Here is a 13,962-nt window from a genome sequence, read left to right as displayed (position 1 = left end):
ACCCTGTGAGGTGGGTGGGGCTGGAGAGGGCAATCACAGCAGCTGCCCTTTCAAGGACAACCTCTGCCAGAGCTATGGCTGAGCCAAGGCCATTCTAGCAGGTACAAGTGGAGGAGTGGGGAGTCAAACCCGGTTCTCCCAGATAAGAGTCCGCACACTTAACCACTACACCAAACTGGTATGATAACACTGGATGTCTGATCGCTCAACAACAGGATTAGTTGCATTCTTGGATGCTCGTCTGATCGGCCCCACATCGAATCAATATTCAGCGGTTCAAATTTGAGCGCTATATGCCCACTTTTAATATGACGTGTGACCACATCCAAGGAGTTGTGAAAAGCACCTCATTTCCCTCTGCAACCCCTTCCCCAAACTATTTCCCCTTTCCCTTCTCCTGAGAACACCATATCCTCACCTTTCCCTGCTTTCTCTTTCCTTTTGGTTGACAAATCACACCCAAAGAATACTTGTGAATGGTTCTTCATCTTGAAGTGTTGCTCCTGGAGAGGCAGTGATGGCAGACCTGATGACAGTGGTGACAATTCCCCCTCCTCCACCCCATTTGCAGCACTGCTGCTGGAGAGGCAATGATAATGGGCCTGACAGTGATGACAGCAGCAAATCCTCTTCCTCCTTCTCCCCCCAGTACTGCTGCCAGAGAAGCAGCGATGGTGAGCCTGGAAGTGGCAGCAGCAGTTTTTAATCAATTTCCCACCCACAGCACCATCATTGGAAGGCAGTAATGATAGGTGGTGGCTCCTCCTCCCTCATCCACAGTGCTGCCACTGGCTCTCCTGCACAAAGCATCACCGCTGAGTAAAGGCAAGGATGCCAGCATGGGAAACATTGGTGACGGCTCTGCACAATCAAAGAGAACTGACTTGAGGGTGTTATACCCTGTCATTTTGTCAAAACAGGGGATCATCCAACCAAGTTTGTGGGAAAATTCCTTTCACTCCTCCTGGCCCAGATCCAAAGATTTAAGTATCCATATATGGCCTCAGGTTGAAAATTAAATATATTGACAAGTGGGAAACCCACAAGAACTTTCAGGGGCCACCTTTTTTTCCCTACATCCCCCTCCTCACACTAATTCTTCTTTCTGTCCTCTTGGTAGCTCCCATATGCTCAGCTTTCCTGGTCTCATTCACATCCACCATCCAAACCTACCTTTGCCACCACTACCCCATCTTCAACTTTACTTTCTTCTCTTGCCCTGGAAGTTTCTGCTGGGAAAAAACTGTGTACTAATTGCATGGTGCTGTCTGCTGGGCCAAGCCCAGTTGCTCAGTGAGGAACTTACAAGGAGTTGTGAAGAGCACCTCACTTCCCTCTGCAACCCCTTCCCCAAACTATTTCCTCTTTCCCTCTTCCTGGGAACACCATATCCTCACCTTTCTCTGCTTTCTCTTTCCATTTGGTTGACAGATCATACCCAAAGAGTGCTTGTGAATGGTTGCTCATCCTCTTCAAGAAGAGTAACAAGTGGAGTGCCTCAAGGATCTGTCCTGGGACCTGTTTTGTTCAACATCTTCATAAATGATTTGGATGAAGGAATAGAGGGAATGCTTATTAAATCTGCAGATGATACTAAATTGGAAGGAATTGCAAATAAAGTAAAAGACAGAGTCAGGATACAGGATAATCTTGACCAGCTGGAAAACTGGGTTAAAACAAGTAAAATGAATTTTAATAGGGATAAATGTAAACTTCTGCATTTAGGTAGGAAAAATCCAATACATAATTATAAGATGAGAAAGACTTGTCTTGGAATTAGTTTGTGCAAAGAGTTCTTAGCAGATCTTAGTGGACAGTACACTGAACATGAATCAACAGTATAATGCAATGGCTAAAAAGGCAAATGTGATTTTGGGCTGTATCAACAGAAGTATAGTGCCCAGATCACATGAAGCTTTACTGTTCTCTGTTTAGACCTCACCTGGAGTACTGTGTTCAGTTTTGGGCACCACAATTTAAGAAGGATATAGACAAACTGGAACATATTGTGAGGAGTGCAACAAAGATGGTGAGGGGTCTGGAGCTGAGATAGTGTAAGCTAGCTCAGTTTTTTAGCCTCTGGCTCACACATTTTTGTCATAGCTCAGGAAAAATGCCCCAGAGCAAACTAACATGTAGTAACTCACAACTTTGAGGCCAGTAGCTCACAAAGTAGAATTTTTGCTCGCAATACTCCACAGCTTACAGGGAGTATTGCTGGAGACCATCCTATGAGGAAAGGTTGAAGGAGCTTGATATGTTTAGCCTTGAGAGAAGATGACTGAGAGGTGATATGATCACCATCTTCAAGTACTTGAAGGGCTGGTATATGGAGGATAGTGCAGGATTGTTTTCTGTTGCACCAGAAGGTCAGACCAGAACCAATGGGTTCAAATTAAATTGATCAAGTTTCTGACTAAACATTAAGAAGAACTTCCTGACAGTTAGATAGATTTCTCAGTGGAACAGGCTTCCTTGGGAGGTGGTGGAGTCTCCTTCGTAGAAGGTTTTTAAACAGATGCCATCTGACAGCTGACAGCAATGCTGTTTATATGAATTAGGCAGATTGTGAGAAGGAGGGCAGGAAGGATTGCATCAGTACTTAGTTCTTGTGGCCCTTTTTTACATGCTCAGAGAAATGCTTATTGCCACTTTGGGATCAGTCAGCAATCTTTCTCCAGGCCAGTTAGGCAAGGGATCCTGGAGGTTTGGCAAGGAATCCTGGAGAGATCTTGAGTCGTGGTAGATAACTCACTGAAAATGTCAAGACGGTGTGCAATTGCAATAAAAAAGGCCAACGCCATGCTGGGAATTATTAGGAAGGGAACTGAAAACAAATCAGCCAGTATCATAATGCCCCTGTATAAATTGATGGTGCGGTCTCATTTGGAATACTGTGTAAAATTCTGGTCAAAAAGGATATTGTAGCATTGGAAAAAGTCCAGAAAAGGGCAACTAGAATGATTAAAAGGTTGGAACACATTCCCTATGAAGAAAGGTTAAAACAATTGGGGCTCTTTAGCTTGGAGAAACGTCGACTGCGGGGTGACATGATAGAGGTTTACAATATTATGCATGGGATGAAGAAAGTAGAGAAAGAAGTACTTTTCTCCCTTTCTCACAATACAAGAACTCGTGGGCATTCAATGAAATTGCTGAGCAGTCGGGTTAAAATGGATAAAAGAAAGTACTTCTTCACCCAAAGGGTGATTAACATGTGGAATTCACTGCCACAGGAGGTGGTGGCGGCTACAAGCATAGCCAGCTTCAAGAGGGGGTTAGATAAAAATATGGAGCAGAGGTCCATCAGTGGCTGTTAGCCACAGTGTGTGTATATGTATGTATGTGTGTGTGTGTGTGTGTATGTGTATATATATATATATATATATATATATATATATATATAAAAAAATTTTTTGTCCACTGTGTGACACAGAATGTTGGACTGGATGGGCCATTGGCCTGATCCAACATGGTTTCTCTTATGTTCTTATGTTTTTGCCAACTTCTGGGCATGGAGCAGGGGGTCACTGGGGATGCATTTGTGTGTGAGAAGTATTTGTATATTTCCTGCATTGTGCAGAGGGGTGGACTCAGGTTGCAAAGGAACTATGAAGTGGTTGTCTACTATAATGGTTGTCATGATGTCTACATGAGATCTTTGGTCGTGCATTCACATAGTGCTCCACCAATAGGGAGGCTGGGGAGAGGGGGTGTCATTGGCAACAATTGGGCAACTGATGCTGGATCCATGCTCCATGCTGTGCAAGGCTCTAATGATTGTACTCACTGTGCCATGCTATCTCCAAGTCAATGTAGTCTGCTTTTCTTCTTCCCTTTGCCCTCTCCCTCCCTTGCCCCTTTGGTCCACAAGCAGTGGCCTCTGGACTTGTTTGGGCCTGCTTTTGCAGCTGCTGGACTGGGAAGCATGCAAAGAGGAAGGATTTCCCCAGTGGCTTCCCGGCAATGGCAGAAAACTATGGTGGCCGGTCCCAGCTGTGGCAAAGGGTGGCTAATCAGCCATCTGGAACTTCTGGGGCATGCAGAAGCATGAGTTTCATGCTGGGCCATTCCTCCTTTGTTCAGCGAGCTTTGCCTGTGGGAACTGCACCAGTTGACAGCTGCTTGCTTCATCCACCTTGGAGGTTTGAGGTCATGTGATGGATGTGGATTCTGATCATGCTCTTGTCAGGCACTGGGCAGATTCAAGCTTGGGGAAGACACAACTGATGTGACTGTCTCCTCTGGTCTAGGGAATCTATAACTGTTCTTTGGGTGTGGGGGCTTTTCCACATTATGCCCACCCTGGGGCTGGTGCCCTGCTCTAACCCTGCTCAGGTGACAAGGGAATCACACAATGGTAGATGCTCATGTGACACCTCTGGACTTGATATCCATGGTGCTGAGGAGGGTGTGTCATTTGCAAAAAGACAGGTTGTCTAATGCTGGATTCATATTCCATGCTGCACCAGTGCACCTATGACTGTACTCAGTAAAAGGTCATGGACATATCTCCAAGTCAACATGGTCTGCTTGTCTTTTTCCCTTTGCTCTCCTTCCCTCCCTTGCCCCTTTGCAAGCAGATGATGGAAATAATTGCTCTCTAACACAAATACTTCATATACTATTGCAAATGCGGATGCCAGTTCAGATGGTAATCCAGTCAGCATGACCCTTTTGGCCTTTCATGGAGCTGAGTGTCTAATAGACCTTATAGTGTGATTCATCATGCAACAGAAATTATTGCTGAAAAGACAGTGCACAAACCTAGGGGAAAAGGCTTTTTCTTCTCCAGCCAGGAGTAATATGGAAATTTTGCCCAGGGTTTGCCCAGGCCTGGCCTTATACTGTAACCTCAGTTTACTGGGAATAGCTAGTTTACTGTCACTGAGAAACTCTCTGGTTTAGTGTATTTGACTGTAAGTTTGAAAGCTGCTGTCCTATAATAAATTAGTATTTCTTCCTCTTGGTCTTTTTGTGAACTTGTTCTGCTGACTGACATGCCCTGTATAAAGAGTTAGCCCAAAAGAGACATGATTGTTATCATCTTGTTCATGCTCAGCATAAATACAGAACTTGCAAGAAAGTAACTTATAGCTACATGTGCCACTTCTAATGAAATATAAAAGTTGCTTCTTATTTTGTCCTTCAGGATACAATAAAGCAGAACACTGATTTGTCTAGAAGAATTATGCATATCAGTTTAAGAGGGGCAAATGGCAATGTGCACTAAGTATGCAAAAAAGAATATTTTGTCTTTTAGGCTGAATAATTCAGTCTCTTGGTATAGCACACAATAAATCTGCTTAGAAAAGGCATTCTTCTGCTACTCTTGGACTATAAGCAAAATATATTCTCCACCAATTTTAGTCATTGTTCTTATTATAAAGCATTGGGGTTTTCTTTCACATGCAGTCATAGTTGAAGAAGAAGATATTGGATTTATATCCCGCCCTCCACTCCGAAGAGTCTCCTTTACCTTCCTCCCCCACAACAGACACCCTGTGAGGTGGGTGGGGCTGGAGAGGGCTCTCACAGCAGCTGCCCTTTCAAGGACAACTCCTACGAGGGCTATGGCTGACCCAAGGCCATGATAGCAGGTGCAAGTGGAGGAGTGGGGAATCAAACCCGGTTCTCCCAGATAAGAGTCCACACACTTAACCACTACACCAAACTGGCTCTCCCATGTAAGAACATAAGAGAAGCCATGTTGGATCAGGCCAATGGCCCATCCAGTCCAATACTCTGTGTCACACAGTGCCCCCCCTCAAATTATATATGCACACACACACACACACACACACATATATACATATATACACACACTGTGGCTAATGGCCACTGATGGACCTCTGCTCCATATTTTTATCTAACCCCCTCCTGAAGCTGGCTATGCTTGTAGCCGCCACCGCCTCCTGTGGCAGTGAATTCCACATGTTAATCACTCTTTTGGGTGAAGAAGTACTTCCTTTTATAGTTCTCCCAGTGTGGTCTAGGAGCTGTTATTGGTCCCAGATGGATTTCCAAAACCATTATGAAAATGCTGAAGAACCAGAGATTTATTTGACGTTTTTTACCACATTTGAAAAGAGCAATGTACTTCTCAGTATAAATGTAAAGGTTAACCTCAAAGGTATCTTGCCTCATCATCCATACAATAATGTGACTTTGTTGCATTTTGGTAATTAGGTATGTAGGTGAATATTAGCTAAGAAATATCTTTCAAGCATCTTCTCATTATGATTTTAAAAATGTGATCCACAGACAAATCAGCAGTAATATGATGTTTAAGAATCATGGATATATAGAATTGTAGGCTAAAAAAATTACATCCCTGTTAATTATATGGAAGTAAAGTAACATTTAATTTGAATGAAACTAACTTTCACTTCCAAAGCACATGAAATCAATGAGGCTTACAAGCAGGGGAAATACATGAAGCATGGATAATTTGAACTAAGTCCTATTCACGTGAAAGAGACTTCACAGTTCCATTGAAATAAGTTCTAAATAGATACTATGAAATAATTTAGATAATCCAGTCCCTTGTCTGTTGCTGCTCAGGTCCTGTATCCTTGCAAGATTCAGCATATTGTCCTTGTATGCTCAAATATGCATCAGTTGTACATCTATCAAATCTGCCTTTTATGTTTTTGTAGTCAGATTGCTGTTCAGATTATCTAAAGCATCTTTCTCAGATTTGCCTTGTGTAACAGGATTTAATAACAGAAATTAGCCACTTTGGAAGCTGACTAACTGATCTTAGCGATCACAAAGGCTTGTTTTGTCCATTAGCTCTCTCTTCTTGAACATCTAGTCACTACCTCTATCATTGGCCTAAGTCAATAAGTAGATCTATATTCTGGAAACTAGCTGGAAGCACATTCATAACTATTATCATGTAGTTCTTTAAGTCAAAGATTCCTGCCAGTTTTTCATGTTGTAATGGGAAAACATTTCAGGTGTAGGATCAAACAGCGTTTCAGGTGTAGGATCATTGTTGGATTAGGACTTGGGATACCTAGGTTTGATACCCCTCTCTACCAGGGAAGACTGCTGGGTGACCTTGGGCTAGTAACAAACTCAGCATAACCAACCTCACAGGGTGATTGTGAGAATAAAATGGAGGAAATGAGAAAAATGTAAGCTACTTTGGTTCCCCATTAAAAACAAAAGTGAGGTATAAATGAAATAAATAAATATTGTATGTTGAAAATTTAACTACTTGAGATAAACCTCACTTCTTGATAGCTGCCACCTAATCTAAGAAGGTGGAGCACCCAGAGCAGGATCTTGGATGATTTTAGCAGCTAAGAATGAAGAAGAGAAGAGGAAGAGTTGTTTTTTTATCCCACCCTTCATTACCAGAAGGAGTCTTGGAGCAGCTTGCAATCACCTTCCTGTTTTCTCTCCACAACAAATATTCTGTGAGATAGGTGGGGCTAAGAGAGCTCTGAGACAGCTGGAACTGACCCAAGGTTGCTTAGCTGGCTGCATGTGGAGAAGTGGAGAATCAAACTCAGTTCTCCAGATTAGAGTCTGTTGTCCTTAATCAGATGGCTCTCAAAAGTTTGTAAGGGGTCACAAAGTCTAGTGGATACCCAAGTCTTAGTATGACCTGAAAATACTGAACAATCTTTCTTCATCAGACATACCTTTTTTCTGTTTTTGCTCTGTATATATGTTTATACTTGGAGAGCAAAGCCTTATTCTCTGTCCTTTCCAGCAAAGGGGGAATAAGCATTTCCAACTTCTCTGTAGCCCTGCCTTTCTACCAACTAGATAAGGAAAACAGTTCTCCTTTTCCTTCATTTGTGGTACAAGAAAACCCTTTTCCTGACTAACCTGTATACACTCAGCCCCATTTAATGGAAACGTTCAGGCAAACAAGAGCTATGATTATGTAGAATCAGAATTTTTTCTCAGAGCCAGTGATGCGGCATAACAATTGATCCAAAATGGAAATGCTGTCACAGAAATGAAAATGGAACAATCCTCTTTGGCAGCAAAAAGATCTAACTGTTCAGGTTGGATTTAAGCAAATCTGTCACATAAATTACCTGTTGAGTTACTGTCTCTTCTTACACTTATCTCACCCCCCCCTCCCCACTGGTCTGGAGATCAATAAAAAAAAGATGATACCAGAATAACTGTCAAGTAGGAAGAAATCCTCAATTTGCTAGTATTTATTTGCTAGTATTATTTGCTAGTATCAAAAACAATGGTTTGAATTCTTATCAGTTTCAATGGCCTGTATCCCATAGCTCCATTAAGCAAAGTTTGAAATCAAAGTTTAAAACAGTTCATTATCCAGCTGGCACCTCTTCTTTTCCCTGCTGCCCAGAAGCTTCCTTCTCCCCCCAGCAGGATGCCCTGGTAGTCCAGGGTTTAAAGAAAACCTATAAGGCATCAACTGAATTTTTACAATTTTAGCTAATTGGTGTGAGGATATTAATTTTATGTTTTTTCACTATGTTGCAAATCACCTAGAGCCTGCCTGAGCTGGGATGGGGCAAAATACCACCACCATCATCAACAACAACAATAATTTGCATGGTGGTCACCTTAATGGATTTTACATATTAGATAAAGACTGGGAATTTAGCAGGTTTTGAATTTAACTGCAGCTATCGGGTTGCTAGTCTGCTGGCATGACAGTGTGCCAATAGGATAGCCACTTTGTGGAGGAGTTATTTTTTGTCAATTATCTCTTCTCTTTGAAGACCTTCATTTTACTTAAGACTATTCATGACAGGTCCTTTCTTCCAACTGTTCAGAGCAAAATTCAGGGGAGGGGTCAGTGGGCTGCAACAGGAAGAATTCTGCATACCGCACTCTGTTTGCAGTACCTTGAACCCAATTCATTGTAATTGATTAATTTGTTCATTTTGTTTGTTTATTTTTATGTTGCATATTTAAACCAATTTTTAAATAAGCCAGCTTGAGCGCAATGGCCATAAACAGGTATAAAAATTTAGGTATATGTATAAACATATAACAGTAAACAACTGATACTGTAATCAAATAATGTAAAATTTAAGTAATATAACCCTTAATGTAAAAAATTAATGTATAAGACCAGTTCTGGCCCACCTGCATTTGCTGCCTGTATGTTTCTGGTTCCAGTTCAAGGTGCTGGTCCTAATTTATAAAGCCCTACATGGCTTGGGACCAGAATACCTATTAGACCTCCTCTCTCAACCTCAAACTACCTAGACACCTTTCATTGGCAATAACCCTCTAAAAATTATTGCATAGTCAGATCTCCTAAATAGTCTCACAGGCATCAATTAGTTACCACCATTCATTATTGTTGAATGTATATATATTCCAACCTCATGTGTCTTTTAAAAGTTGCCCCTTCAGCTTTGGAAGTGTTATGCAAAGTGGATTATCTTTAAAACAGAGGACAGTGCTGGTATCAAACACGGCTGTTCCCCCTTGATGGTGAAGGTGGAAAGTGCCATCAAGTTGCAGCCAATTTATGACCTCATAAGGTTTTCAAGACAAGAAATGTTCAGAGGTGGCCTGGACTTCCTTGGTGGCATCCCATACAAGTGTGGACCAGAGCCAACCCTGGTGAGATCTTATGAGACTGGATTAGCCTGGGTTATCCAGGTCAGGGCCTTTCCCACGGCTCTTACAGAATTTGTTGTGTGTTTATGGGTTTCTGAGAACATTGGGGGCAAGGGTAATACATACTTATACATACTTATTTAGTGTAAGGGTGTCATTTAATTCACTCCAACTCTAGTATGATAGATGATGTAAGTTACTAGAGTTAAAGGAGCTCTATACATGGTTGTTACAAAATAAATTTTCTAAGAGGCTCAGACTTGTAAACAATAGCCAGACTAGAATTACTACTTTACTATTTGTATGGAAACAACACCAAACCCTTCTGTCATGACTTCGCTCTTTAAGTATGTAATGTTGCCATCAGGAATTTAATTCCAAACACTTTATTTAATGTTCCCCATTGAATTGTGCCTGAGCTCTAAGGTTTGTTCATTGGACTTTGTGGCCCTGAGGATGAGACTCTTATATTTTAAAATCACAGGACTCCAGGTTAATATAAAATGAAATAAGACTTAATTTGTACAATAAGCATATTGGTTTCAAGATGCTTATAGTTTAATTCTTCAGTGAATAATAACTTCTGATTGGGGCATTACTCTTTCACTTCACACACTCCTCACTCTCAAATCCTCCTTTCTCTTCCTAACTCAACTTTCTTACAGCTTCTGTCCCTCACACTCCTATAATACTCTGATAATATTAGAGGAGGAGCTGGAAGGGTTAACAGACTTGGAAGAGTTGCCAGCCAGTTCCTCAGTTGAACAAACAGCAGCTGGCCCATCAATCACTCTCCAGGCACCAGTGTCAGCTGTTGACGATCAATCTCCTCCCATCTCAAGAGTTTGAAGCAGGCTCCGGAAAGAACTTTCAGAGCGAAGACATGAGGCACGCCGATGCTTCAGATCTCTCAGCCCTGAGTTCTAGCAGAGTCACTGCCACCCAAGGAGCAGGCTGATTGAGATTCCCATATAGCTCCCACCCAGGACCTGGTAACCATGTGGAAGCAACAAGTCTATTCTCTGGCTTGCATCCACTCTCCATTGACATCTGATTCTGGTTTGTGATTCTGCATTGGTGACTTGGCTCCTGCTTGACTTCCTGGACTTTGACCTTGGACTGGCTTTGGACTCTTGTCTGCCTGCACCCTGAGAAAGTGACAGATTGCTTCCACCCACACACTCACTCCACAAGATGGATGAGGAGGCAAGCAGAGGCTCTGGGCAGCTAGCAGCCTTGCTCACTCAGGTACAGCACCTCACTCAAATGGTGGCTCACCTGCAAGAGCAGCAGCAAGCCACTGTCGCTGCCCCACCCAAGTGCCCGGTGCTTTCCCAGAGAAGTTTGCTAAGAAGGTGGAGGAGTTTCCTGCATTCTTGGCACAGTGCAAACTGTATATTGAATTATGTGCCAGAGACTTCCCCAATGACGAGACCAAGGTATGATTCATTGTCAGCCTCTTAAAGGGGGAGGCAGCTAAATGGGCTACCCCCTTGCTTCTAGCTCCATCGCCCCTGCTGACTGACTGCCAGGGCTTTCTGGATCATATGGAGGAAGCTTTTGCTAACCCCCAGCAAGCAGCCACCGTCAATCGGAAGATCTGGCCCCTGAAGCAGGTTTCTCAGTACTCCACTGAGTCCAAACGTCTGGCCCAAGACCTGGCCTGGAATGAGGCTGCCCTCATGGACCAGTATATGGAGGGCTGACAAAGTCCTTGATGAACCGGCACGAGTAGATCGACCGGCCACTCTGCAAGGCCTGATCACGCTGTGTCTCCGCATTGATGGCCACCTAGAAAGCCGTCACCGAGTGCAAAGCAGCGCCCATCCCTCTCAGATGTTCCACCGTCTAGCGACAGCAACAACCCCAATGCACACCAGTCCCAAGACTGATGACCCCGAGCCCATGCAACTCGGGGCTGCACGGCCATGGCTCACCCCCGAGGAAAAAGCACGGTGCCACTCACAGAATCTCTGCCTGTACTGTGGAGGGGCGGGGCACTTCTCCTCCAGTTGCCCTGCCAAGTGCACCCAGCTCAATGGCATGCCACCAGTAAAAGACCAGCCCCAAGTCTGAGTGGACCCCCCAACTTGGGGCACCTAGCCGGGCCCCCTGAACCCTACGTTACCAGCCGGGGACCGTTCCTCGTACTGGTCACACTCGGCTTGCTGGACGAGCGCTGGCTGTTCATCTACGCCATGGTCAACTCCAGGGCTGCCTGCTGCTTCGTCAACGTGGCCTTTGTGAAGTAACAGCAGATTCTGGTGCAGGACAAAGACCCCCCGACCCTGGTCGAAGCCATCGATGGCCACCTCCTCTGCTTCGGTCTGGTGACCCAGGAGACCCACCCGGTCACACTCCAGATCCAACACCATCACAAGCAAGTACAATTCAATGTTGCTCGCATGCCCTGCTTTCCCTTCATTCTGGGACTCTCCTGGCTCATAAAACACAACCCCGTCGTGGACTGGGCACAGGGAAAGCTAAGCTTCAATGACCCTTGTCCTCACCAGGCCCAGTCAGCCACCCTGGCCGCCACCACCCCAGCTCCTGATCTTCTACTTCTCCCGGCCTACACAGACTTTGCCGATGTCTTTGAGAAAAAGGGGGCCGACCAGCTCCCCCCACACCGGCCTTATGACTGTGCCATCAATTTGGTACCAGGGGCACCCCTGCCAATGGGGTGGCTCTACCCCATGTCCCAACCGGAGCAAGCAGCCCTGCTGGACTTCCTCGCCAAAAACCTGGAATGGGGTTTCATCTGGCCATCAAAGTCCCTGCTGTCTGCCCCTGTTCTCTTTATCAAGAAGAAAAGTGGTGAGCTCCAGCCCTGCAATGACTACCGGGCCCTGAACAAAATTACCATTCAGGACTGCTACCCTTTGCCACTTATCCCAGAGCTACTGGGTCTCCTTAAGGGGGCTTAGGTCCATACCAAGCTGGACTTCCAGGGTGTGTACAACTTGGTGCAGATCCACACAGGAGACGAATGAAAGACGGCTTTTGGGATCCGCTATGGCCAGTATGAGTATCTTGTGATGCCCTTTGGCCTGACCAACGCCCCCCACTGTCTTCCAAAGGCTGATGAACGACATCTTCCGTGACCTGCTCAACCATTTTGTGATTATTTATTTAGATTACATTTTAATTTATTCCCAAAGCCCCGCCCAGCACGCAGGGCACGTCCACCAGGTCCTGCAACGTCTGTGCAAGCATGGTCTCTACGCCAAGCTAGAGAAGTGTGCCTTTGACTTAGAAGCAGTCGAGTTCCTTGGCCACATCATCTCACCCCATGGGACTCAGATGGACTCTAACAAAGTCAAGACGGTCCTGACCTGGCAGACGCCACGGAACTGCAAGGACATACAGTGGTTCCTTGGCTTTTCCAATTATTACCGCAAGTTCATCCCTGCCTATGCCAACGTAACTACTCCTCTGACCCAGCTTCTCCACCCCAAAGAGCCATTTCACTGGACTCCAGAGGCAAACCATGCCTTCACCACCCTGAAAACCTGCTTCACCACCAAGCCGCTCCTGCGTTACCCAGACCCGCAGCTGCCGTTCATAGTAGAAACTGGTGCCTCCAGTGTGGCCCTCGGCTCAGTGGTATCCCAGTGAGAGGACCCCTCCCAGCCGCTACAACCCTGCACATACTACTCACAGCAGCTGACACCCACAGAGCGCAACTACACCATCTGGGAGCGGGAACTCCTGGTCATCAAGACTGCCTTCGAGATTTGGAGGCATCACCTTGAAGGGGCCCGCCTCCCCGTCAAGGTCCTGACTGACCACCGGAACCTACAGACTGCTCAACACCTCACCCAGCGTCAGATCCGGTGGTCCCTCTTCTTTTCCCAGTTTGACTTCCAGATTACCTACATCCCACAGAACCAGAACCGGAAAGCAGATGCCCTCTCCCAAAAACCAGAGTACGCTGTGCCTCTAATGGAGGAGACCCCAACTGGGTTCATCCTTGCACTCTTGGTCTTCGCTGCTACCACGATTCGCCTGACCTTGGCTGCAGACATCCAGGCCAGCCAGGTCCAAGACCCCTGGGCTCAGCAACGCTTCCTGGAAGTGCAAGATGGCCCAGCCGGGGACCTCTCTACCTGCCAAGGTCTCCTTCTGCACTGTAGGCGCCTATACATGCCTTCGTGACCCCTCTGGGACAACATGCTCCGCCTGACCCATGACTCCGCTCCTGCAGGGCACTTTGGCCAACACAAGACCTTGCACCTGCTCACACGGGAGTTCTGGTGGCCTCACGTCCGTGCCAACATGACCCGCTATGTCGGTTCCTGTGAGGTCTACCGGCAGGCCAAGGAGGTACCAACCAAGCCCTCAAGGCTTTTGCATCCCCTAACCACCCTGGGACACTGTCTCCCT

General features: G+C 45.3%; 1 protein-coding gene across 1 annotated transcript in view; it reads right to left on the bottom strand.

The window, feature by feature from the left end:
* LOC132569094 (uncharacterized protein K02A2.6-like) overlaps positions 1-13,724 on the bottom strand; it is a gene marked incomplete at its 3' end in the record, with an annotated part of 42,796 nt that extends 29,072 nt beyond the window's left edge. The window contains 2 exon segments of the mRNA XM_060235275.1: positions 11,700-11,903; positions 13,686-13,724. Coding sequence (XP_060091258.1) covers positions 11,700-11,903; positions 13,686-13,724 — 243 coding nt within the window.
* Between the last annotated feature and the right edge of the window lie 238 nt (positions 13,725-13,962).

The sequence above is a fragment of the Heteronotia binoei genome, chromosome 3 (genome assembly GCF_032191835.1).
Source record: "Heteronotia binoei isolate CCM8104 ecotype False Entrance Well chromosome 3, APGP_CSIRO_Hbin_v1, whole genome shotgun sequence".
Taxonomy (NCBI): Eukaryota; Metazoa; Chordata; class Lepidosauria; order Squamata; family Gekkonidae; genus Heteronotia; species Heteronotia binoei.
The sequence above is the reverse complement of the archived record's forward strand: the minus strand, read 5'-3'. Positions and strand labels throughout refer to the sequence as shown.